At 45.2% G+C, this 27,152-nt stretch overlaps 2 protein-coding genes across 3 annotated transcripts in view; one reads left to right on the top strand and one right to left on the bottom strand.

Annotated features, from left to right (window-relative positions):
• The window catches only part of LOC113609775 (C-C motif chemokine 4), a 76,102-nt gene extending 54,700 nt beyond the window's left edge, over window positions 1-21,402 (top strand). Inside the window, exons 2-4 of one of the 2 annotated variants that reach the window (XM_027087401.1) lie at window positions 19,619-19,814; window positions 20,321-20,435; window positions 21,011-21,402. In XM_027087401.1, coding sequence (XP_026943202.1) covers window positions 19,739-19,814; window positions 20,321-20,435; window positions 21,011-21,098 — 279 coding nt within the window. In that variant the 5' untranslated portion in view covers window positions 19,619-19,738 and the 3' untranslated portion in view covers window positions 21,099-21,402. Of the gene's footprint in view, window positions 1-19,317; window positions 19,815-20,320; window positions 20,436-21,010 lie in introns of those variants that run through there. The other variant, XM_027087400.1, reaches the window with a different exon arrangement.
• Window positions 7,416-9,048, bottom strand: LOC113609777 (C-C motif chemokine 3-like). Its single transcript, XM_027087403.1, has 3 exons — window positions 8,788-9,048; window positions 8,020-8,134; window positions 7,416-7,613 (listed from the first exon to the last, which is right to left on the bottom strand). The coding sequence occupies exons 1-3, from the start codon at window positions 8,861-8,863 to the stop codon at window positions 7,523-7,525; spliced, it is 282 nt and encodes a 93-aa protein (XP_026943204.1). The 5' UTR covers window positions 8,864-9,048; the 3' UTR covers window positions 7,416-7,522.
• Window positions 21,403-27,152: the final 5,750 nt, after the last annotated feature.

Raw genomic sequence — 27,152 nt, 5'->3', positions numbered from 1 at the left:
GCGAGAGGAGGTGAGATGTGTCATTGTGGGACCACACTTAGTTGGTTCTTTTCTGTAGAGCCCTATAGTCATAATTTCCCCCAGCAGAAACTTCTGTTATTCCACAGCTGTTCTAACTGCATAGATGTGGCATTTGCAATGATGCCATGAGTCCTGAGCAGCACAACCCAATTTAAACCACACCCAAGTAGACAGAGTTGTATTATCAAAGCCTGGGCTTCAGGAGTGATGAGAGGGCAGGCTGCTTTTCAGACACTCACTCATTCAAGAGAGGTTCATCAAGGGCTCTCAATAAACACAAAGCAAAGAGGATAAAGACATGTTAGGTGGACTTCCCTGGTGGCACAGTGGTTAAGAACCCACCTGCCAATGCAGAGGACACAGGTTCGATCCCTGGTCTGGGAAGATCCCACATGCCACAGAGCAACTAAGTCCGTGCGCCACAACTACTGAAGCCCATGCACCTAGAGCCCGTGCTCCACAACAAAGAGAAGCTACCTCAGTGAGAAGTGCGCACACTGCAACAAAGAGTAGCCCCCACTCGATGCAACTAGAGAAAGCCCGCGCGCAGCAACAAAGACGGAATGCGGCCAAAAAAAAAAAAAAAAAAAAGACATGTTAGGTATGGGGGTAACATACATAAGGAACCTTAAAATGATCTTAGCCTTTGACCAAGATAATCCGTGTCTAGGAATCTATTTCCTATAAAAATACATTCAAATATGGAAGAAAGTTTATGCGTAAGAGTATTTGGTCCCCAGCATATTCATAACAATTTAAAATTGGACCCAATTTAAATCGTCTACAATATGGAAATGGCAAAGAAAATTATGGTATCTTCACTTGGTTGGCTCTTAGGGAGCCTTTACAAACAATACAATGACATGGGAAATGCTTAAGTTCTAATGATAAGTTAAAAAAAAAAAAACCCAAGATGCAAATAGGCTTATTTTAATCAGGACCTACCTGTCTGGGGATGTGGTCAATTCTATATAATATTTTTTTGTGGATGCTGTTCCCAGGAAAGAGGGGGAACAGAAGCAGCAGGTATGATGTGTCCCCTGCCATCTCCCTTAGTCTGTCTAATAGTAAAGGATTCTCCTCTCTTCCTCAATATGGGCAATTTCAGTAATGATGATTCATTATTCTGAGAGTTCTCTCATTTTCCTCTTTCCCCCGTCTTCTGCTTTTATGAAGCAGGGTGGGTAGTGTTTGTGGCAGGACCAGTTCTACCCCACTTAGTGTGTCCTGGGATGAACATGTAGCCCTATTTTCTGGTGGTGACTTTGCCACTATGAAGAGCTTAATGTCTCTTTTGCCTCAGATTTGGGCAATAGTCATTTATAGGGCAACAGGAAATATACAAATCAGCATTTTCTTAAAAGTAAAGTCATTCAGGAACGGAGAAGACTAAAAGTTTCTAATCTAGAGAGCAAAGGAGAAGACATGTTTATCACACCCAAAGTGTTAGTGTTGTTAACTCAAGAAAAAAATCTATAGGAAAAACAAACACATAGTGAGAACATGTTTTTCCTGACCAGCACCTACACTACATCCTTCTTGATACCAGAAACCCACGGTTCCTTTGGGAAGCGATTTTTGCTCATAATTCTCAGATTTATGTGAAATTCATCCAACCATGATGCAGGTATGTGCCTTGATTAGCTTAAGCAAATGAATGAAACCCATCCCCTTAGCCACAGTGATTGGTTAGGAATTGGATTTCTGACCTGTCAGTCAAATCTGAAAGAACCTAGTGATTTTTTTTTCCAAGGGAGACACAGCGTCTCTGTTCCCTGAAGAAAATGAACAAGAATTCATGTGACACTGGAAGGTACCGGCAGCTATTCTGGGACTCGTACATGGAAGGGAGGTCAGAAAGAGAAAACGGGACCTGCAGGGCATCACGGGGCTGCTGCATCCAGCCTTTCCTGGAGCCAGAGCCTCCCTGTACCCTTTGATCTTGGAACCACAGGGTTCATTTATTCCAGTCTCTTTGAGGTAGGTTTGCTTGTTTGTTTTCCTTCTTGCAACTACTAATACCCTGAGAAATACAGAGTTCTGTATCTGTGCAGAGATACAGAGTCTGTTAAAAGTAACAGCTCGTGACTGAAGCATGGGATTAGCTGAACTGAAAAAGCAGGGAGTTTGGTGAGGACTTTGTTAAGTGGAAGTGGTTTGGTGTGTCTGGGAATTACCTGGAGGCTTGTTAGACACAGATTGCTGGGCACCACCCCCTAAAGGGGGAAGCCCGGGGCCGGGGTGGGGGTGGGGTGTTTGCTTAGAACTTGCATTTCTAATGGTTCCCAGATGCTCCTGCTGTGGTCTGGGCAGGACCTTTTGAGAACCGCTCTCACATGGTACTGCTGGTGCTGGTTGACCTGTGGTCTATTGCATCTCAGTAAAAATCTTTTTTTTTTTTTTCCATTAAGTAAAATTCTTTAAGAAAGAGCTCAGGCTGCTTTGAAATGGGCTTATCTGACATTGAAAAAGGGAAACAATTCAGCTTTGCTAAGAAAGGCCTTTCCAGTCTGTCAACTGTTGTCAGTAATCTGGAGTCTCTAAGGGCTGTAAATGCAGATACTTCGACTTCAGTCTAAAGTTAATGTGAATAGAGGCAGGGAGGTGAGAGACTTAACAGGAGAGAATCCTGAGCTCTGACTATGGGTCCTAAGTCCCTCTCTCCACCCTCTCCTGTGAAATATTTGTCTTCCTTATTTGAAGTGGACAGTCAGCTCCTTGTAAAGGCGCAGGGAAGGCGTGGCTTTGGGCATCAAATATTCATCACTTTTGCGTGTTGCTCCATCTCTGCAGGGGCCGGAATGGAGGCAGCGCTCTCCCGCCACGTGGCTAGAGGTAGGGGTGTAGGGGTGACTGTAGTATTGAGGCCCATGCTAGGAAACACATTCCCAACACCAGGTAAAATGCAAGGTATATGACCAGGCAAGCTCTCCCTTTTGGGTTATTGAGCTCATGGAATAGATCAGAAGCCTGCTGTCATTAGATGGGCATTATTTGCAGGACTTCCCTGGCGGTCCAGTGGTTAGGACTCTACTCTCCCCATGCAAGGGGCACGGGTTCGATCCCTGGTGGGGGAACTAAGATCCCGCATGCAGCGCAGCACAGCCGAAGTTAGCTACCCAACACCTAAGGCAAACTCCAGGCTCCTAACTCACGTGGGTAAGAAGTTGGCAGCTCCCGAAAAGGGCTCCTCGCTGGCACACATGTGTGTCCACAGAGGACAGTCCCCAGGGAGGTCAACCCCCAGGGAGGTCAACCCGAGAGGCTGACTAAGCACTTCAGTCAAGTCTCGGACTCAGAAATGCCCTCTACATCGGTTAATAGTGCAATTCCCACGCTCCCCGCTCCCTCACAGGGGTCTTTATTCTATTTACACTTTTTGTTCACAACACTTGTGTTGAGTGATCGGGCACGGGTTAGCTTTCATCAGCCTTTGGGCTGCTGGACCTTGAGAAGCAGTGCAGCGTAAACGAGCAGATTTTGTTTGTCCCTTAGATGCTGGAAGCCAATAGAGAAGAAGTGATGACAGCCTCACTGCTTCTTTGGGGACAAAGTTTGTTCCTCTCATTCTCCTGATAGAATCTTCGCACTTGTCATGGTGTGGGTGGTAATGGTGTTAGGGGAATGGGGCCCCCGTAAAGGAAGGGGATTATAAAATGTTTTCTAGGAGGAGCTCTGTGTGTGTGTGTGCGTGTGTGCGCGTGTGCGGGTGATATGAAAGCCTTGGGCGAAAGGACTTGCTCCTTGTATTGTCCTTGTTATATAAAAGCCATTATGGCATCAAGACTGTGAGCTAAGCTGAGCTCTCTTTTCTTTGTGTCAACTCAGAATCTCAACCAGAAAGTAGTTTTGATGGATGGAATATCACCTGTCGAAGGGTGGGTAAGATGAGACTGGAGAGGTGAGCAATACATGCTCATTGAAAACTAAATCACATAAAAAGTACAGAAAATAAAAAGGAAGAGTCCCCATTCCTTTAAAGAAAAAAGAATAAAAATCCCATTTCCTCTAAGAAACCATAGTTAGCTATTTGATATGTATCTTTCCAAATATGTGCCTTTGTAAATATATATGTATATATGTTTTTTTAAAATAAAAGCAAAAATAATGTCATTCGATACATGTAGTTCTGTAGCATATATGTAGAGTATATATGCATATACTAGATGTAAACAGATATACATTTTGCACCTAATATTATGGACACTTTCCATAGGTATAGATGTGTGTTATCCTTTTTACTAACCACAGAATAGTCCATTGGTGGGCATCTCAATTCTCTTCTGATGTAATCTTCTACTGGTTTAAATGGTTGTTCCCATTTGCTTGCTGTTTACAAACCGTGCTGCAAAGAATATCTTTGTGTCTGATGTACCAATGGGCAGGACAGGAATAAAGACAAAGACATAGAGAATGCACTTGAAGACACGGGGAGGGGGAAGGGGAAGCTGGGACAAAGTGAGAGAGTAGCATTGACATATATACACTACCAAACGTAAAATAGATAGCTAGTGGGAAGCAGCTGCATAGCACAGGGAGATCAGCTCAGTGCTTTGTGACCACCTAGAGGGGTGGGATAGGGAGGGTAGGAGGGAGACGCAAGAGGGAGGGAATATGGGATATATGTATACATATAGCTGATTCACTTTGTTATACAGCAGAAATTAACACAACATTGTAAAGCAATTATACTCCAATAAAGATTAAAAAAAAAAAAAGGAAGGCTTCCCTGGTGGCGCAGTGGTTGAGAGTCCGCCTGCCGATGCAGGGGACACGGGTTCGTGCCCCGGTCCGGGAAGATCCCACATGCCGCGGAGCGGCTGGGCCCTTGAGCCACGGCCGCTGAGCCTGCGCGTCCAGAGCCTGTGCTCCGCAACGGGAGAGGCCACAACAGTGAGAGGCCGGCGTACCGCAAAAAAAAAAAAAAAAGAATATCTTTGTGTCTATGTATAGTCCTGTCCTCTGGCAGTGTTGCTACAAAACAGATGCCTAGAAATGGAATCAGGGCAAACGGTATCTTGGTCCAATAGTGTGTGCATTTTAATGTTTGCTTAGCAGTAGTGTTGAATTGTACTCTAAAAGTTTCATCACTACAATTCTAAACTAATTTGGGGTACAAAAATTAGATTATTTTAAACAACATGAAACAATTGTGGGTCATAAAAATTAATACATGTTTGGTTTTCACACAAGTCTTTAGCATTTCTCCTCCTTCTGCCGGAAGGACCCGAGCTCAGTGTACATTTCTTATAGTTATAACTCAGGCAACCTATCTATTAAATAACTGAGTTGTCACAGTAAACCTATAAACAGAATCCTGCTCCACATGTAGGCTGGTTATCTTTTCCTTCTCTAACATTAGCCATGTATTTTGTGGAGCATGGATTCTAGGAAAATAATGTACAATATACCTGTTACCATATGCAGATGTGCACTGCATTTGGAAAAGAGCAGTGAACTCTATTGACTATTTCAGTGGTTCTCAGCTGTTAACATGCATGTGGAACACCTGAAGCTTGGTAGAAATATCAATTCCCAGGTCCACACCTAAAAATTCTGACGTGAGTGGATTAAACAATCATTGCTTGTAATTTGAGTACAGGTGGATTACATTTTGGGAAATAACTTGGTTACTGGTTAAGAGCAAAGTCTGTAGTTACATCAAAATCTAGTTTTGGAACTCAGTTGTGCCGCTTACTTGCTGTGTGATCTTGGCCAATTTGCTTAACCTCTCTGAGCCCCAGCCCCAGTTTACTCTTCTGTCAAATGAAAATATTAATAGTACTTAAACTATACTAGGTCATTGTGAGGAGCAAATGAACACGGCAGAAAAAGCACTCAACCTGGAGTAAGTCTCTAATATGTTAGTAACTGTTATTCAGAAAGTTTGATTTATCATAAATATGTATTATGAATACTCTTCTTAATGGTATCCATTCATGTACATTATGATTTGATTCATAAAATAGTCGTAATTTAAATGTTCTGGAAATGTGGCTCCAGAGTGTTGACTGAAAAAAGTGCACAACCTAAAAGTTAAGAGTTAAGTTTTATTGATAGACAAAACTGAACGCTTAAGCCCAGGACACAGCACCTCAGATAACTCTGAGGGACTGCTCTGAAGAGGCAAGAGGGGAGCCGGGATATATAGGAGTTTTTGCAACAAAGACCAGGTAGTCGGAACATCAAAAGATTACTGTTAATTAAAGAAAACCAGCTGTCTCAGGTTAAGGAATTTAGTGCTTTTGTATGTATGGGAAGATGCAGGAGACTGGGCTCACTGAAATCATTCTTTTGATATGAACCTCAGCTATCTGGGGCCAGTACCTTGTGTTTTCTCATCCTGAATTTCCTCAGGATGCACCATTGAGGGTGGCAGCAGCAGCTGACTGCTAGATGGTGGGCAACTTGTTTCTATCCTGAATTCCCTCAGGGCGTACCTCCGGAGGGGGGCGGCTGTAAGGTGATGGCTTGATGGCTGCAACATTCTTTGTTTACTGATACAGCAGGCAACATTTTTCATTCACAAGTGTAAAGCAGAGTAGCTCTGTGGTAGCCCCCTTCCATCTCTCCCAATTTTCCTCCATTTCCCATCTTCCTATACTTTAACCTACTATTCCTTTCAACCTGTGATTCTTTTTTTTAATTACATTTTTTATTGGAGTATAGTGATTTACAATGTTGTGTTAGTTTCTGCTGTATGGCAAAGTGAATCAGCCATACGTATACACATATCCACTCTCTTCTAGACTCCATTCCCATATAGGACATTACAGAGCACCAAATAGAGTTCCCTGTGCTATACAGTAGGTTCTTATTAGTTATCTTTTATATATAGTAGTGTGTATATGTCAATCTCAATCTCCCAATTTATCCCCCTCTTCCCCATTGGTAAGCATAAGTTTGTTTTCTATATCTGTGACTCAATTTCTGTTTTGTAAATAGGTTCACTTGTACCATTTTTCTAGATTCCACATATAAGCAATATCATGATATTTGTCTTTAGGAGAAAGTCAACCAGCGATTCTGATTTGCCAGATAAACAAAACCAAACTCAATGCCAGTTTACTTTTCAAAAGAGCATCTGTATTATTTCGCTTTGCTGAACACAGCACTGAACGGAAACATCCAATACACGATTGTCAGTCTGGTGGCATTGGCACCATCTCTGCGTAGAACAAGCTGCCGACAGTCAATTGTCAGCAGAGTGCAAGTGAATGGGGAGGGGAAGGTCTGTGAAAAGGTGTCTTGGGACCTCTTGGAGCACACAGTCCCAGACACAGTGGGACACTGAAATTAAATTACAAAAATTAAATATTAATATTGTATATAAATAAGTTGCAATCTAAGTTAGGAGCGAGTCCCGGAGTGTTGCTGTTTGGAAACAAGCAGCACACAGGAGAGGTAGCTGTGGAGGTGACAGGGGTGTTTCCAAGGCTCAGACCCCTGCTGCCCAGTCGGGCCACTGAGGTCACTGGGTTCCTCAAAACTCCCAGGCCACTCAGGCATTCGGCTCCAGGTCAGTGATGTATTCCTGGACCCAGTCCTCACTGGGGTTGGCACAGAGCTGCCGGCCTCTTTTGGTTTGGAAGCTTTGGAGAAGGACGAAAGAATTACACACTGAGGAATCCAGCAGGGGGATCCTGGGCTCCCTGTGGCCCCTCCACCCCTCTCTCCTGGGAGGCCCAGGGCCCGCCACTCCCTCGGGGACCCTCTGCCTACCTCAGTCCAGAGAGACGCTCTCCCTGACTCAGGGGGCCCCTCAGAGGATGCAGCCTCCTTCTTCCCCTCTCTCCCTCTGGGCTGGCCTAGCACCCCCTGACTCTGCAAGCCTGGCCGGGTCAGGTCACAGCTCAGAGACCTGGGTCCTGTATACTTGATAGGCCCCGGAGGGCTGGGCTTGCCAGGATGGCGCCCCTGGCCTGTCTGTGCCCTTGGGTGCTGACTCCCATCCAACATCCCATCTCCCCAGAGGTGGGCGGGAAGACTGGCACTCACATGACACCGGGCTTGGAGCACTGGCTGCTGGTCTCAAAACTGTCAGCTACGAATTCGCGAGGAAGCTGCCAGGCAGTATAGGAGAAGCAGCAGGCCGTTAGGGTGTCAACCTCAACTGTGGAGGAAGGGACAGAATGAGGCTGAGTCATAGTTCAGAACAGGGTGAGGAAGACTCGGAAGGAGAGAGACAGCCTGGCTTAGGGCACAGACTGGGAGACAGGTCACTGGAAGGCGCTGGGCATTTTTCCCTAGAAATATCCCTGTCTCTGTCCTTGTTTCTGTCTGCATCCTTCTTTATTTTTGACTCTTCACTGTGGGCTCTCTCTTTCTCTGTGTGCTCCAGACATCCAAACAGACTGTTCTTATCGCATCTCCCTCCAGGAAATTGTTTCTGGTTCAAGAAGTCACACCCCAGCAAAAGAAAAACCTTGGACAGCTCTCATGAGACATCCAAGGGACAAACTCTTGGGGGGACTTAGCGTGAGTTACTGGAAGACTGACACCATGGGGCGGTAACCAGATTTGAATTCTGCCTCTTGCCAACTCTTTCGTTTAGGTCCCCATTTTACCATCTGTAAAATGGGACTGTAACTCCCCAACCCTGGCTCCAGATCGGAGGACCCCTTTATAAAGATAAAAATTAAAATCTTGAAGAGAAAGGCCAAAATGTTTCACAACCCTTTAAGAAGATCTTTATTTTCTCTTGGGGGCTCTCAAGGCCAAGTAAAGTTTGGTGTGGGGACCCCTGCAACTACTGCACAGACTCACATGGTGCCGAGAAGACCTGGCTGCAGAGGGCCGTGGGGCAGAGGAGGACGGCGAGGGCAGCAGCGGGCACCTCCATGATGCTGCGCAGACAGAGTGTGGCCTTGAGTGTGGGACTGGGTGCTCGCTGCTGCCTGCGTCCTTCTTTAGTGAGAGGCCATCTCCCCAGCTCTTTATAGGCAGCCCTGATGGATGGGGAAGTGGAATCTGGGAGTGAGGAAGGAAATTTTTAAGCGTCGTGATGCTTTCACACGGTTTCATAACTCAGGGTCCGTGGCAACCACAGGGGCTCAGGATATCCAAGAATAGCAGCTGTCAGCTACGAGTCTCAGCCCGCAACACATGACTTGTTCTGGTTTCATGCGAGGAAATGGTTTGCCCTGTGAGCGGCGGCAGAGGGGTGTGTGTCCACCCAGGGCTATTCTCAGCCGGTCCCTTCCCCTCATGACTTCTCCAGCTCTGACCTTTCCACAGAGCTGAAACTGCTGCGTTTCCCCAGCTGCTCTAACCACAAGGATAGGGCAGGTGTGATACTGCCCTGGAGGGTGGCACAAGCTTCCCTTGGATGCGAGGGTCTGAATCAAGGAATCCACGCTAGGGGACTAGGAAGCATGAGGTCATGTTTCCGTCATGTGTCCAGTCATCAGTCACCGAGTGACCAGGGGCACTGGGTTAAACACTAGTTGAAAATCATAAAGAGGCATTAGATGCGGGTGTTAATATGTCAGAAGCCTAAACATATTTATACCCACTAACCTAGAGATCGCATTTCTAGGAAAGAGTTCTAAAGAAACAGGCCCAAATGTGGAGGCATCTTCAGGCAGGAAGGTGCTGACCCAGCAACATTTATAACTCTAAATAAGGAAACCTAAATTTTCCTCTATCAGGGAATGATAAACTCAGTTATGATATATCCACTGGAATGTTTGTTATTAAGCCCTTAAACTAAATGAAGTAGCATAAATATAATCGTAACATCAGTTGTCAAAAAGTAAGATAAAAATTATACCAACTGAATAAGATGAAGAATTATACAAATATATATGTGTATATACACATATACGATAAATATTGTAACCATAAATTGTGTGTGTGTATACACACACACAGATATATGGTCTAGGCATGGAAAAAATGAAAAACATTGGCAATAAATGCCCAAAGCATCATTAGTACTTAACGCTGTGTGACGGATGAATGGGCAATTTTGTTTTCCTTTTTTTTCTGGAATTTTTCTCTTTTTTTTTTTTTTTTGGAGTAAGAATGTATTACCTTCCTGGTCAGCCCACAGATTTATGAACACATTCTGTCTTAAGACATTTCCAACACCACCAGTTGGAAGGTAGGTTGTTGGCAGATGTTTAATTTGAAAGAATTTTTGGATAAATATACTAAGGTTTCTTTCGAATGGCCTTTGCTAAAATGAAGTCTTGATTTCCATTTCTCTGAACTATTTTGAGGAACCTGTAAGATATTTACATAAGTAATGCCAAATTCGGAGCAGTGTTCCTTTCCTACTCTTTTCAACTCATAATTTCAGTGGTGTAAAAGAGTCCACTTTCTTAGCCAGATGTATATATTTTCTTTTCCATCCTTTATTATTACAGAATTAGTGGGCATAAATCACATTTTACATTGAGAAATAGATTTAGTTCTTTCTAGTGATCTTTTAAAAAATGTTATTGATGTATAGTTGATTTACAATGTTGTGTTAATTTCTGCTGTACAGCAAAGTGATTCAGTTATACACACACACATATATATATATATATATATTCTTTTGAATTATGGTTTATCCTTTCTAATGATCTTTATCCTCTAGGTGCCCCCAGTCTAGTAGGAGCAGGTAGAGTATAAACAGATAACCACAGCACTTAACAGAAACTGCTAAGATTCTCAGGAGAAAAATAAATGAAAGCTCATAATGTGAGGAAGAGGGAGTCATGGTCTCCCTTGGGAGGATAGGGAAAGGCGTCACGGAAGGGATGGAATTTTGATTGGGTCTTGAAAGAGACACAGGATTTGAACATATATAGATGGTGTGGCAGTAGATGGCCTGGCCTGCTAATGCAGAGTCACAGGTGTGAAATTGCTGGGTCAGAGGGAGGAGTGAGTCCTTCAGAGTAGCTGCACGGTGGAGGGGCAAATATGGATGAAGAAGCTGCATTAGGACCAAACCAAGAGGGCTTTGAATTCCCCCAAAAGGAGTTAGAACAATGGAGGAGATAAGACATAAGCAGAGTGAGACCACACCTGAGGAATTCTGTCCTTCCTGTGTCCGTAGAGTTACTTCTCTTAAAACACATGGGCTGTGTTTCCATCCCATCCCTATGATTGCTAATGCTGGTCCGAGGGAGGTGCAGCAAAGGCAAGATTTGGGGCAATGGCAGGTTTCACTGGGGCTGTAGCATCCAGCTGTCTTCCTTTGTTACTGTCAATTCCAGAATATGGAGTCTATCATTTGCTTCACTGGAAACTCCAGGTCACAGACAATGCCTCCTCCTCAACGTCCACCCCCTCTGCCCCAGCCCTCAGTCGATACCCTGAATTGAATTCCCTCATTTACTTCTTGGGGGAACCCCGTTCACACTCGTGATTTAGTTTCTGAGAGCAGGCGTCTCTGAGTTGAGGAGGTTGAGAAGAAGGAAATGGAAACTGCTGAGTCAATCACGTTTCTGATAACGGACTTTATTATTTGGCTCTGCCATTACAGCACTTTCCACATTGTGTGATAGTTATCTTTGTAATTGTCTCTTCAAAAATCTAGACCTGTTGATTTTATTTATTTTTAGATTATTATTGGAGTATAGTGGATTTACAATGTTGTGTTAGTTTCTGGTGTACAGCAAAGTGATTCAGTTATATATATTCTTTCATATTCTTTTCTGTTAAGGTTTATTCCAAGATATTGGAATATAGTTCCCTGTGCTATAAGTAGGTCCTTGTTATTTTATATATAGTAGTTTGTATCTACTAATCCCAAACTCCTTAATTTATCCCTTCCACAACCCTGCCCCTGCCTTTCCCCTTTGGTAACCATAAGTTTGTTTTCTATGTCTGTGAGTCTGTTTCTGTTTTATAAATAAGTTCATTTGTATCACAGTTTAGATTCCATGTATAAGTGATATCATACGATATTTGTCTTTCTCTGACTTACTCACTTAGTATGGTAATCTCTAGGTCCATCCATGTTGCAGCAAATGGCATTATTTCATTCTTTATGGCTGAGTAGTATTCCATTGTGCATGCATGTGTGTGTGTGTGTGTGTGTGTGTGTGTGTGTGTGTTTGTGTGTCTGTATACCACATCTTCTTTATTCATTCATCTGTCAATAGACATTTAGGTTGCTTCCACGTCTTAGCTATTGAAAATAGTTCTGCTGTGAACATTGGGGTGCTTATTTCTTTTCCAGTTAGAGTTTTCATCTTTTCCGGATACATGCCCAGGAGTGGGATTTCTGGATCATATGGTAACTCTATTTTTTGTTATTTAAGGAACCTCCATACTGTTTTCCATAGTGGTTGTACAAATTTATATTCCCACCAACAGTGTAAGAGGGTTCCTTTTCTCCACACCCTCTCCAGCATTTATTATTTGTAGACATTTTAATGATGGCTATTTTGACCGGTGTGAGGTGATACCTCATTGTACTTTTGATTTGCATTTCTCTAATAATTAGTGATGTTGAGCATCTTTTCATGTGCCTGTTGAATGTCCTGTTGATTTTAAACCAAATTCATACCATGTCTTGGTGGACTTAAACCAAATTCTAACACATGTTGATTATAACATGGTTAATTTTCTGACATAGTCTCTATGTCTTATAATTTTATTCTTTTTGATAAATATAAAATTCTATCTTAGTGATGATATATTTGTAAGATTTTTCATATCAATCCTAAAACCAGGAAATAGCTCTTTGTCATATATGTTTTTATTTGAATCAGGAAAATAACATACTTGTATGCAAAGTATGTGCTCCGTATGCACATATTTAATGAATAATGTAAGGAAGCCTTAGGATGGATGAGTTGGAAGGGTCTCAGAAATATCCTAGGAGGTAAATTAATGTTCCCAGGTAAAATGACTTGCCCAGGATCAGAGAGATGGAATTAGTCAGTTTTACATTTCAGTGTCTACATTATTTAACAATGTATCTCCAACAGTAATCGCAATGCATTAATAAGTATTTGGTGAATGAATGGTTCATTGATTTGACGAACAGTGTGTATTATGGCCAACGTCTCACTAGGGAGTTGAAATACTCACATTATATAAAGGATCAGAAAGGTCGTGGTGTCAAGGTCTTGATCTTTGGGGACCACCAAGATCTCTTACATGGTGATCACAGAAACTGGCCAATGGTCAACATGGCGGATCCTTCAGCATGGAGGGCCATGATTTGTGTCCTAGCTTTCTGGTTCGTTCCAGCCTCTTTGAGGCCCCACCTCAGTCCAGCAGAATGTCCCAGCCACAAGAACAGGGAATTCTGGCTGAATAATTCAGGTTCTGCAACACCTCTGCCTAGTCCGGCTCTGCTCACCTCCTCATTGTTTCCTGTGCCCTGGCCCTGATGGATTGGTTTCGTTCCAGTTTCCGGTCCCATAGCTCTACATCCCCAGGCGTCAATCTCAGCTCTCTCCCTTTGGCAGCAGTGGTTCCATGGATGGGCTCATTGATAATGACACCCTTTTTTGGCCCGGCCTTGGCCTCCTTTTTTCCAGCTGTGGTCCACAGAGTCAGGCTGCAGCAGGCTTGGCCCTGCCTTTCATATGGGCAGAGAAAATATCCTGGGGGCCCATTTCTAGCATCCTAGAGAGACAGTGTCTCACTGACGCAGCCCCTTCTTTCTGCAGCCAGGCCCTTTCCTATCTTGAGTTCTTCTTGTCATTCTCCTCTGGCCATTTTGTGTGTGTGTGTGTGTGTGTGTGCGTGCATGTGCACGTGCACGCAGATCAGGGCGTACATCTTGGTACTGGATTACATCCTTCCACCTGTCCCCCTGCTCCTCCTTCTGTGACTCAGTAAAAAGCATTCCCTCTTACCAGGTTTCCAAGCCAGAAAGCTGGGAGTCACCCTGACTCCTCCCTCCCCCTCATCTCCTCCATCTATTCAACTACTGACTCTGTTGTATACTTGAAATTAAGTGTATCTACTTCTCATCTTTCCCATTCCCACTCTCTTAGGTGGGTCCTTGTCACTTCTTGTCATGACAAGAGCGGCCTGTCAATTGTTTTTTCCTCCATTTGCCTCTCTTCAATTTGTCCAGCACAAGGCATTTGAAGTGATTTTGATCAAATCAGTCTGTGTCTCTCTCTGTTGAAAACCCTTCAAACAGTCTACCTTGTTTCCAGCATGAAATGGAAGCTTCCCCTCTGTGACCTGGTGACCTGACCTCTGTCTCCCCCTTTGGCCTTGTTTCTTGCCACCTTCAGACTTCCTGGAAACAAAGACTCAGCTCTCTAAACTACATGTGATTCCTTAAAAATGCAGTTCTCTGCTCTGCTTTTTATGAACCAGGTGTCACTTGGCAAAGCACAATTTCCCTTTTGTGTAGATCACAGGGCAGAGTGAAATTCTATAAGCATGGGTATATCCCGTGAAAGCTGCAGAGATTAGTATTTAGACCAAATAAAGGAAACCACTGTTTAATTACCTTAATTTTCTAAGGAAAAGAGAGAAATCCATGGATTGCACTATTCAAAGACATGCAAAATGCAAAACCAAAAGATACTTTACATCATAATAACACAAATTTGGCCGTTAAACTTTAACATAAATTTATAAGAAACACATTTCCCTTTTCTGATTTATTTACGCTCTGGAGCCATACCTTCTTGGTATCATTTCAAAATCCGTCATGTACGAGCTGTGTGTTACTTACCTTCAGTAGGTTACTTACCTCTCTGTGCTTCAGTGTCCTCATGTGTGAAAGGGGATAATAACAGTACCTACCTCAGAGCACTGCTGTGAGGGTGAAATGCATTAATATCTATAAAGGCTTAGAACATGACTGGCTCATAGTAAGTGTTATGTGTTAGTTACTATTATCATTATAACTGAAATATTTCAAGTAATCTATTTTATATATTTTAAAAAGCACGGGTCTCTTGTTCTTTGCCTGAATGACCCCACCCTCACACTCTTCCTGGTTAATCATCCTTCAAGTCTCAGCTCAATTTAGAATAGAGGAAGGTTAGAACAACCTGAATGGGCTAAGTAACAGATTGGTTAAATATAAATTTGGGTATAAAAGTTTGGAATATCCCCACACTGAAACATCATGCATGCTAATTTTGTTTCTTATAAAGTTTTTCTTTTTTATTAAATTTATTTATTTTTGGCTGCGTTGGGTCTTCGTTGCTGCGCGTAGGCTTTCTCTAGTTGCAGTGAGCGGGGGCTGCTCTTTGTTGTGGTGCGTGGGCTTCTCATTGTCATGGCTTCTCTTGTTGCAGAGCACGGGCTCTAGGCATGCAGGCTTCAGTAGTTGTGGCACGCGGGCTCAGTAGTTATGGCCCACGGGCTCAGTAGTTGTGGTACACGGGCTTAGTTGCTCCACGGCATGTGGGATCTTCCCGGACCAGGGCTCAAACCCGTGTCCCCTGCACTGGCAGGCGGATTCTTAACCACTGCGCCACCAGGGGAGCCCTGCCCTTCACCTTTGACAGCTAAAGAGCAGGCTGTGGCCGGTGACAAAGGCACATTTCCACTTTAAGAAGATTGGGACCATCACTGATGAATAGCTTCAACCAGCTCACTGTCCTCTGGACTCCATCCTGAACGCTGCACTTCGAATAATTGTGTACTTATTGCTTCAATCTGCAATCCAGTTTCTGCTCCCATTCTCTCCAAGGGATTTGGCTACCATATTGGCAAGACTAAAGGATTTACCTTTTCTTAGTTTATTGTCTTGGCAGAACGACCATATATTCCAGATCCCCTTGGCTTTGCAGTTGCAACATTCACTCACAAGGAATTCTCTAGTTCCGGGCACTCCACTTCCTAGTGGCTAAGTCTCTTGGTCCCGACACCCAATGGTCTCTCCTACACTTGCATCTCAGCACTCTCCTTCCACAAAAGCACAGCATGTCGGGATTGCCCACCTCTGCTTCCCGCCCCTCAGCAGGATTGTAATCTCTTCTGAGAGTCTGGTACCTTCAGAGACTTCCCACGTGTGATCTCAAAGGGTCACACCTGTCAAAGAAGTTTGGTCATCTCTGGACCAGGAGTTGGAAGAAATTGGGTCTTGACACATATCCTATGTAACCTTAATCAAGTTTTTTAACTTTTCTAGGTCTTGCTTCCTAATCTGAGCCATGGCAAAACAGATTGGGATCAGATAAAACCATAGACATGGATATGCTGAGGGAAATCCAAAGACCTTTGGAAGGTCTTGTTACTGCTGTGGCCACTGGTCCTGCTTTCAGGACCACTGGGGAGGCTGGGAGGACAAAATGACAAAACAGATGTGAAAATTCCCAGGATGGAGTTTCGAGCACAGTGGCCGTCAAGGGCGTGGGAGGGGAAACCTCTTATCAGCACGAGTGAGGGGAAGTGGAGGACTTCCCTGCTCAGGAGTGAGGGGGTGGCCCACAGGATGCCCGTGGGGCTCTCTGGAACCATGGTTAACTCTCGGTGTCACTTCTCACATCCCTGAGCTGGAAAGAGCTGAGTCCTAGAATAGTATCCTTTACCATGAAACCACGGGGCATGTGGGTTGAGGAAGAAGGAGGAGGAGTGACTCCCATCAAGGCTGGGGAATCATATTCTGGATAGAGTGTCAGATGCCTAGTTAATTCATACTTCATTTGACTAAATGGACTTCATGTCCAGAGTCCATATTACCTATCACACCCCCTCCCATTAAAACTGGTAGTTTGAGCTGCCTCTGGACACTTATTAATACCTACTGTGTAGGGCTTCCCTGGTGGTGCAGTGGTTAAGAATCCGCCTGCCAATGCAGGGGACATGGGTTCAAGCCCTGGTCCGGGAAGATCCCACATGCCACGGAGCAGCTAAACCTGTCCGCCACAACTACTGAGCCTGCACTCTACAGCCCGTGAACCACAACTACTGAGCCCAAGTGCCACAACTACTGAAGCCCGCACGCCTAGAGCCTATGCTCTGCAACAAGAGAAGCCACCCAATGAGAAGCCCAAGCACTGCAACGAAGTGTAGCCCCCGCTCACCACAACTAGAGAAAAGCTCACGCACAGCAACAAAGACCCAAGGCAGCCAAAAATAAAAATAAATAAATAAATTTAAAAAATACCTACTGTGTACACAGAGATAAGCATAACCCAGTTTCTGCATTAAGGAACTCCCTTTCTAGGAGCGGAGACAACCAAGTAGACAGATATTTTATAGGTGATGTGATGGAGGTAGCACAAAGGGAGGTACAGAGTTCAGTTGGAAGAGAGGTCAGGGAAGGTTCTCTAGAGGAGATGAGCACTTTTTTGGTTGTGTATTTGAGAGGCATTGGTTATCATTCTCTATCGACTATTACTTAGAAATGGCCTCAATGTATAAACCTTGGAGGCCATTGATTTAGCTAAACATTTTGACACAAGCCTTTGTACTCCCTGTGTGAACGTTCACTGGTGTGAACACAGCATTATTGTTAAGACCTTCATGAATAAAAAAATTTTGCCTGCATGAGCCAAAGATCAAATCTAAGGCTAGGAGGCAAAAATCAACAAACGCACTGCGTGGCTAGTCACCCACTCTTATCTATCATCATTCTTCTTACGTATTTTCATAAGAGTTATGTCCTTCCATGGCTTGAAGATCAGCGCTCCCCACTCATGTAGACGGAGGTCTCCACGTCAAGGGCTCTTCCTTAGTGCACAGTGGATTTAGTCTTGACCTGGAACTATTCATTTACAGCCAAGAGATGGCTTTCTCCATCCTTTGGGCTCTCTGACATTTTGTTTCTACCTCTGACATGACACATACCTTATTCCATCTCACGAGACAGTGATTTCTGTCACTGTCAGCACCATCACTAGACTAAGGACTCTGAGGGCAGCGATGGGTCGTCATTCAGCTCTGTCTGTCCTGACAAAGAACAGGTGACTACTCAATTGGGTTGAATGGAAATGCCAGGATAATGAAGTCTGTGTAGATTCCGGGTACCACGAGACACATCCTTCTTCCCTTGAAGCAAGGTTCTTGATGCATGAAGATGAAACTCCATCAACCAGGAGAGACCACGAGAGATACTTGCATAAGTGATATCAGAGATTGTAGAGTGTTAGAGTTGGGGATGGGGGTCTTGGTGAAGATCAGAACACTTGAAGCAAGACTCACAGGAAGAAAGGAGTGAGGACAGAAAGGATAAAGAAAAGAAGTACAGTCTGTGTGCATGTGTAGGTGGTGGGAGCAGGGAGAGAGGAGAGTGATGAAGTAGGAAGACACTGTACTTTATTTAGTGACACTGAAATGCTCCAAGATGCTGCTCTCACTCCTTCTATCCCACATCTCTACAGCACCCAGGAGGCCTGGCTCCCTCTTTTCACTCTTCATTCTTCCTGTTCAAAGCAGAGGCAGGTAGCACTGTGGGACTGCGGGTGAGCAGGTGGATCAGAGTGGTTGAGCTGAAGGTGGATAGAGGTCTTGATCCCATCATCCTAATGGCCCTCATTTGCCCTGATTCATGCACTACTGTATTCCTGGCCTTTGGAAGCTTCATGTAGTCACCTTCAGGCCCACGGCAGCTGCCGAACCAGGCAGGGCTTTACAAGTACACAAGGAATTCCCTGTGGATGTCTGGGAAACACCCACAGGCTTAGATTATATACTTTATCTGTAACATAGATGAATTCACTGTCAGCTTTATCCAATTCCATTTTTATACTGGAAGAACTTTCTTTATCTGGGTCTTCTAAACTTGATTCTTCCTGATTTCTTTCTCCTTTTCTGTTATTGGCCCAAGGGAGCACACTGAAATCTTGATTTCTTTTGCTTTCTTTGGGACAGATGGACCACACCCCTTTCCCGTATTCAGCCCTGATAAGATGGGTCTTTGTGTGTGGTGTGGCCCCTAGGGGGCCAGCAGTTTCCCTCTCTGTGGTCACATTCTATATTTGTTCTGGAGATGACAGGGTAGAAAGAAAATGGATTTTAGAGTCAGATGAACCTCAGTCCAAATCAGCCACTTAACAGCTGTGTGGCCTTGAGATTATCACGGAACCCTGTTCTGCCCCTGAATCTCATTGCCTCGGGAATAATCACACCCTGCTCAGGGTTATGGTAGGGTTAGATGGATGTGTATAACGCAGCTTGCCTAGTGCCTGACACATAGTAAATGTTCGCTGTGTAGAAGCTACTTCTGCTGGGGCCTTCTGCACACTGGACAGAAGCTGGACACTTTCGTTATGCCCAAGGGAATATACAGGGCACTAAAGTTCACTCTGCCTGGCAGAAGGAGGCCTGCAGTGGGACATGGAATCCTGGCTTCCTCCCCTTCTTGGGGCCAGGCCTGTGGCGACTGGCCCAGACTGACATGAAGTCTCTAGCTTCTGGAGGTGCTAACCACTAAGAGCGTGATGGTTCTCATCTACAAGCCCCTTCTAGCAGGTGTGAAGGTTCTATCTTTCTTGTTGGGTTTGCAATTCTCCCCCAAGCCTCAGTCACTGCCTTTGGTATACCACTTCCCTCTAGGGTTCAGCCCACTTCTTCTCTCCTACACCTCCCTCCGCTTTCCTCCGTGATGACACTGCTGGGGAAAAGAAAGCTGTGCAGAGGTCCTCAGCCAGCTAGCTTCAGTTTCCTTATTGGCACCATGACATCATCTGTACCCTGGAAATTCCACTCTCCCCCATCTCTGTCCCAGGCCTCAGAGTTCCTATAAAGAAGGGCTCCCAACTCAGTAGCAACACAGAGCACGGAAGGGTTCTGAAGCTTCTGGGTTCTGCAGTCCGAGCTCCAGGCAAGTCTCTCCTCAGCCAAGACCATGAAGCTCTGCATGGCTGTCCTCTCCTTCCTCGTGCTCTCAGCTGCTTTCTGCTCTCCGGCTCTCTCAGCACCAAGTAAGTCCATTCTTCCAGCTGCCACTGAGCCAGGATGTAGGCAGCGCTGACTTTTCTAGTTGGCGCTGGTCCAACACTAACATCTGGGGATGAGACAAAAGGGAGCAGGGAAGATTCCTAAGTAGGCTGCAGGTAAACGTAGAGTCTGGTAGACACTCAGTAATATTCAAGTTCCCGTTTTCTTAAGAAATAGCAACCCACAGACTGGTTTAAGCAAGTGCCTGTCTCTCTCTGTGCCTTGGTTTCCCCATCTGTAAAATGAAGGGAGTTAGACCTGTGCTCTAAGACCCAAGACAGCCTGAACCTTCTAGAATCCTTTCGTGGTCTTCTCCTAGGATTCTCTATTCAGAATAAGACTCCTACTCAGAGTGGGTGGGATTAGATACAAGGGACCGTATTTGGGGATCTGGCAGATCCACAGGGATGCCCTTTGAATATCTATAACTAGAAGCCAAAATGAATAGCTCTGGGTAGAGCTTCTGTCTCACCTCGGCCTTTCTTCCCAGTGGGCTCAGACCCTCCCACTGCCTGCTGCTTCTCTTACACCCTGCGGAAGCTTCCTCGCCACTTTGTGATCGATTATTACGAGACCAGCAGTCTCTGCTCCCAGCCAGCTGTGGTGTGAGTATCAACCCTGGGGCCTTTCTTGGAGGCGAGGGTGAGGGCAGGATTAGAAAAGGGGGCCTGTTTGAGGTGAGGGGAGATGAAGCAGTAGGGAGGCAGGTGTCAGGGCTGAAGGCCTCCCTGAAAGCAGTGAGGAACAGGTCATGGTGTCACCTGCTGAGACCTGGAGAGGGCTGGGTGGGAGCTAAAGGAGGGGAAGGTGCTTTCCGGGGAGGAAGTTAGCTAGAGGCCAGGAAAACAGGGAAGGTCAAAAAGATGATAGAAGATGTGGGCTGAATTCTTAAACCATACTTAGAAAACACGTGCCAAAGTCATTGCTAGGGGCAGCAGGGAATGAATGGGGAGATATGTCCACTTTGATTGCAAAACTCATTGGTTCCTAATCTGGGCAACTCAGGAGGCCACAGCTAAACCCAAGGAGGAAGTTACAAGGAATCAGGTCCCAGTAGCACCCCAGGAAGGGTCTTCTCACCCTGTAGGCTGTCCAGCATGAGCCATGGTGAAGGACAGGGAGATACCCGCCATAGGCAAGGTCCCATGGGATTCTAACCTGTCCACTCTTTGCTCCACAGATTCCAAACCAAAAAGGGCAGGCAGGTGTGCGCCAACCCCAGTGATCCCTGGGTCCAGGAGTACATGGATGACCTTGAACTGAACTGAGCTGCTCTGAGGGCGGGGCAAGTGTTCTGCAGGAAAGATCACCTGAGCCCGATGCTTCTCAGCAAGACGCACCCTCTCCACACTCACGACCCCTCCCGGTCGTCCCTGTTCCTTCTCTTAATTTAATCTTTATTACGTACTATGTTATTATTGTATTTGGTGCTGTTTCCCACTATTTATGTTTGTTTTGCCGAAGGACATGTGTCCCCCATGGGGATGGTCCACCATCACTGTTTCTCTGCTATTGCGGATACATGGATAATGCAATTGGGTCCAAGTGTTAATAAAATTTTTTAAAAATGTACAGTTTCTTTGTGTTTTAATTTGAGTTGCGGTAAAGGGAATTGCCTGCTATTATGAATAGTTTCCAAACACAATAAGAATGAGCAATTACTGAGTCCTTAATATGGGCTAAAATGTCTAGAGATACAAACTTCACTTAATACTTTTAGCAAGGATTTTAACACCCTTATGAAGTAGGGACTGTTATCCTCAATTTTACGGATGTAGAAACAGAGGCACAGAGGTGATATGACTTGCTAAGGCATGTAGGTCTGCTTGGGGTGCACCGTGAAAGGCTGATCCAAAAAGATACCTGTGCTGCTGAGGGCTATCATTTCAACATCTTGTAGGGAAGCTGTAAATGGGAACAGCAGCACAACAGAGAGGGAAGATGAAGTAGCTCAGAATCAGAAAAGTGGGCCTCCATCACTCACTATCATTAAGAAAGTCATCTTGGGGGCTTCCCTGGTGGCGCAGTGGTTGAGAGTCCGCCTGCCGTTGCAGGGGACACGGGTTCGTGCCCCGGTCCGGGAAGATCCCACATGCCGCGGAGCGGCTGGGCCCGTGAGCCATGGCCGCTGAGCCTGTGTGTCCGGAGCCTGTGCTCCGCAACGGGAGAGGCCACAACAGTGAGAGGCCCGCGTACCGCAAAAAAAAAAAAAAAAAGAAAGTCATCTTGTCTCATTGGACCTCAATTTTCACCCCTGTGAAGTGGGAGTGATATTATTCACTTTGAAGGGGTGTTATGATATGATGTGTAAAGCTCTCGTCGTGGGGCCTGGCGCCTGGAAGTTTCTCTCTTTCCCTCTCTGAGCCTCAGCTTTTTCACTTAAAATGGGCTATAACGTCTATCCTCCCAGGGTCATCAGGCAGATTAGATTAGTGGATCGGCCCTCCAGAGCCAAAGCAAATGCAAAGTGTGGTCATGAGGACCAAAGAACAGATGTCAGATTTGGTTCTAGAGTGTGATGGGAGTAACCCAAGGCCACTTAACAACCCTTCGGTCATGACTTCCTATGACATGGGTCAGGCAGAACATGACTCTCAAATAGAATTACATGCACAATTAAATCTTGATTCACAAGCTGGGAGGAACCTCTCAGACCATCTGGTCCAGCCCTATCTTAGTACAGAAACTGAGGAATAAGAACTGAGAAGTGACTTTCTAAAGGCCACCCAGAGAGCATCAAGGCCAGTGTCAAGCCCCAGGTTAGTCCCCTTTTCTGTGCTCGTTGTGCCATGCCTCCATGGTCCCCAAAAGGACAGCTCATCGTGTAAGTAGGGCAAAGAGGGAGCTGCGTCAAAGTTGTTTGTGTTCTTTTTTCTTTTATTGAACTATAGTTGATCTATAATGTGTTGTTTCAGGTGTACAGCAAAGTGATTCAGTTATATATTCATATATATATTATATATATATATATATTCTTCATATTCTTTTCCATTATAGGTTATTACAAGATATTGAATATAGTTCCCTGTGCTCTACAGTAAATCCTTGTTGTTTAGCTATTTTATATATAGTAGTGTGTATCTGTTAATTCCATACTCCTAATTGATCCCTCCCCTCTCTCCCTTTCCCATTTGGTAACCATAAGTTTGTTTTCTGTGTCTGTGAGTCTGTTTCTGTTTTGTAAATAAATTCATTTGTTTTGTTTTGTTTTTAGATTCCACATATAAGTGATAATGTACAGTATTTGTCTTTCTTTGTCTGACTTAGTACGATAATTTTCAGGTCCATCCATGTGCTGCAAATGGCAATATTTCATTCTTTTTATGGCTGAGTAATATTCCATTGTATATGTGTACCACATCTTCTTTATCCACTCATCTGTCGATGGACATTTAGGTTGCTTCCATGTCCTGGCTACTGTATTGTAAATAGTGCTGCAATGAACATTGGGGTGCATGTATCTTTTCAAATTATGGTTTTCTCAGGGTATATGCCCAGGAGTGGGATTGCTGGATCATATGGTAGCTCTATTTTTAGTTTTTTAAGGAACCTCCATACTGTTCTCCATAGTGGCTTTACCAGTTTGTATTCCCACCAACAGTATAGGAGGGTTCCCTTTTCTCCACACCCTCTCCAGCATTTATTTATTTATTTATTTAAAAAAAATGTTGAGCCTTCTTTTTTTTTTTTTTTTTTTTTTTTTTTGCGGTACGCGGGCCTCTCACTGTTGTGGCCTCTCCCATTGCGGAGCACAGGCTCCGGACACACAGGCCCAGCGGCCATGGCTCACGGGCCCAGCTGCTCCGCGGCATGTGGGATCTTCCCAGACCGGGGCACGAACCCGTGTCCTCTGCATCGGCAGGCGGACCCTCAACCACTGTGCCACCAGGGAAGCCCCTGAGCCTTCTTTTAATTAATTTATTTTTATTTTTGGCTGTGTTGGGTTTTCGTTTCTGTGCGAGGGCTTTCTCTAGTTGTGGCAAGCGGGGGCCACTCTTCATCGTGGTGCGTGGACCTCTCACTGTCGTGGCCTCTCTTGTTGCGGAGCACAGGCTCCAGACGCACAGGCTCAGTAGTTGTGGCTCATGGGCCTAGTTGCTCCGCGGCATGTGGGATCTTCCCAGACCAGGGCTCGAACCTGTGTCCCCTGCATTAGCAGGCAGATTCTCAACCACTGCGCCACCAGGGAAACCCCAGCATTTATTATTTGTAGACTTCTTGGTGATGTCCATTCTGACCAGTGTGAGGTGTTACCTCATTGTAGTTATGATCTACATTTCTTGTTTGAATGTTCTTAGTCTGATGCAAAAGCAGAACAGAGACTATGTACCTCTCTGGGGCCAATAGACACAATTTCCTTCCTTGCCCTGCCCTCAGCCACTCCCATCATCCCAGAGCTCCTGTAGAAACCTCCTTCAGATTCTGCAGGGACTGAGAAAAGGAGGTTGGGGAGGGGCAGAACTGATCCCAAAATGTGTGAGAAGAGGCTAGCAGCAAAGAACCTGACTGGTCTTGGCTTCTACTTCTCATCTGCCTAGATCTGAGCTGTCCAATACGTAGCCACTAGCCACAAGTAGCTATTTAAATTTCAATTAAATTTAATTTCAGTTAAATAAAATTTGAAATTCAATTCCTCAGTTGCACTAGTCACATTTCAGGTGCTCACTGGCTACATGTGGTTTGTGGCTGCCACGTTGCATGGTGCAAATGTAGAACATTCCTATCATCATAGGAAGTTCCATTGGACCAATATCCTCAGGGCCTAAAGGGAGGGAAAGGACGGGTAATTGGGGTGGCCAGGAAGGTTAGGGTATGGTCTTTGGTGAAAGATACACACCATTCTGAGGGAAGGGGTTGGGAGAGAGAATTCATGATCCCCAGGCCTGAGACAAGGTATAGATCTCTGTGGTAGGCTGAATAATGGCCCCCAAGATGTTCACATCCTAATCCCCAGAATCTGTGAATATTCCTTTATAAGGTAAAAAAGCCTTTGCAGATGTGATCAAGTTAAGAATCTTGAGATGAAGAGATTATCCTGGATTATTTGTCTGGATCCTAAATCTGATCATAAGTGTCCTTATAAGAGGGTGCAGAAGGAGATGTGACCACAGAAGAGAAGGCAATGTGGAAACAAAAGCAAGATGCCATGCTGCTGGCTTTGAAGATGGAGGAAGAGGCCACGAGCCAAGAAATGCAAGAATGCAGCTCTAGAAGCTGGAAAAGGCAAGAAAATGGTTTCTCTCCTAAAACTTCCAGAAGGAGCACAGCCACCTTGATGTCAGCTCAGTGGATGAGATTGTGGACTTCTGACCTCTAGAACTTTAAGAGCATAACTGTGTATTTTTTTAGGACACCAAGTTTGTGTAATTTGATACAGCAGCAATAGGAAACTAATACAATCACCAATGGAAGGGTCATTGACAATGACCCCCTCCAGCTTAGTGTGGAAGGGAATGGAACATTCTAGAAGGTGAGACAAACTTACCCACAGGAGAAACTCAGGGCAAAGTGGACACATTCCAAGGTGACAGATTATGATGAGGTGAGGCATCTCAAGAGGAGGGGCTGCTTCAGCAGCTGAGTGTGAGGGCTGAGGCTTCACCAAAGATTCAACACCCACCAGCCACATTATGAGGAAGCTTGGAGACTTCTCTGGTGCTCCAGTGGCTAAGACTCCACGCTCCCAATTCAGGGGGCCCGGGTTCAATCCCTGGTCAGGGAACTAGATCCCACATGCTGCAACTAAGCGTTCGCATGCCGCAGCTAAAGATCCCGTATGCCGCAACAAAGGTCCCACGTGCCATAACTAAGACCCGATGCAGGCAAACAAAATAAATAAGTATCAAAAAAAAAAAAGAGAGAGAGGAAGCCTGACTCTTCTTGAGACTCCTGGGGCCCTCTGGGCATCTTGGTCTCCTATCTGGAGGAATCTACCCTCTCATTTGTCTATTGAACCCCAGAGGAAAGCCATGGCTCATGTCTGGTTTCATTATTAGAGAGAAGGCAGGGTTAGGGCCAGAATCTGGACCTCCTCCCTCACAGTGGAGCCCTTTCCCCACACCTCCCTGCCCCTGAGGTGTGGAGAAGAGAGAAACTCAGCTTCACAGAGGCCGGATCACCAAGGAAGACAGCAGTAGGCCTGAACACCCTCATGAAGAAATGCTTTACCAGGGAATTACAGATGACAGCATGGACTCCTTGTGGTGTGGCAAAGTAGGACTTCACCTGTTGTGCAACATCAGACTTTGTTTTTTCTTTTCTCCTCTTTTCATAAAACTTCCTTTTCTCACCCAGAGGCCAGGGAGCTTGTATCTGCTTTCAAGACTGTCTGGTTGAGGTTTCTCTGGGTTTCTGGGTGGGGACCAGAAGAGATGAGGCAGGATGGGGGGTGAGCACCATTGGATGCCAGCCCTGTGTTTTCTGCTTTTGTGCAGTGCCTGCCTCTTCCCATCTCCCTCTCTAGACAGGAGGAAGTCTGTTTCCTCATGTTCTGGTTTATGCAAACTTTCTGTCCTCTCACTACCTCACCCCAACCCAGAGTCTTCTGTAATGTTCCCATGATACAGGCATTTTCCTCATAGGAGGCCAGAAGCTGAGCGAGCAGAAGCCAGGGATGTGAGCTGAGCTGCAGAGGGTGAAAGAAACCACAGCTCTTCCTGATGACCGGGCCCAGCGGCCCCAAGGCTGTCTTGAGCTGCTTTGCATACTCACCCTTCAAAGACCCAGGAGTCCTGTCATGGCTTCCTGGGTTGGGTCCATGACTCTGGCCCATTTGTCCAACCCTAAGCTCCTCTGAGCTCGCCAAGTCTCTTGGAAAGGCTGGCAGCCTTCCTGGGCTGTGCCTCCTTCCAGCCCCACTACACCCTCTTCCAGGGCAGGGATGGGACCCTATTAATCATTCTCAGATGCCTAACTTTTTGGCTCACATCTTTCCTTTATCTTCCCTCTAGCGTCTATCTTATTTTTCTCTCCTGTTATGTGGAAAGCTAGCTCTTAAATCATGAATTTTAAAAACACATCTACACTTTATGGTATCAACCCTATCTCCAGTTACGTGTGGGGTTTGGCCTTATCCCCATCCTACCATGTCCACCCAAATCCTTTTCTCCCCAAAAGCTGAGATCTTGAAATGGAAAGCCTGTGCTTTCAGAACTAGTATGTAGAGTCTGAAAGAAAACCGACTGAGGAACTCAGTTGACTTGCTTCTCTAAGCTGTGTCCACCCTCCCCCAAGGACAGTGAGTGTATTTTATAATTGACTGTTGCAACACAGAGGAATGCCAGTGAGTATAGGGAAGTAGGGGAAGGAGGGAAGACACCTTG

The sequence above is a fragment of the Aethalodelphis obliquidens genome, unplaced genomic scaffold, assembly GCF_003676395.1.
Source record: "Aethalodelphis obliquidens isolate GAN/ISIS:26980383/991018 unplaced genomic scaffold, ASM367639v1 scaffold58, whole genome shotgun sequence".
NCBI lineage: Eukaryota > Metazoa > Chordata > Mammalia > Artiodactyla > Delphinidae > Aethalodelphis > Aethalodelphis obliquidens.
Note: the sequence above shows the minus strand (reverse complement) of the source record. Positions and strands in the feature narration are given on the sequence as shown.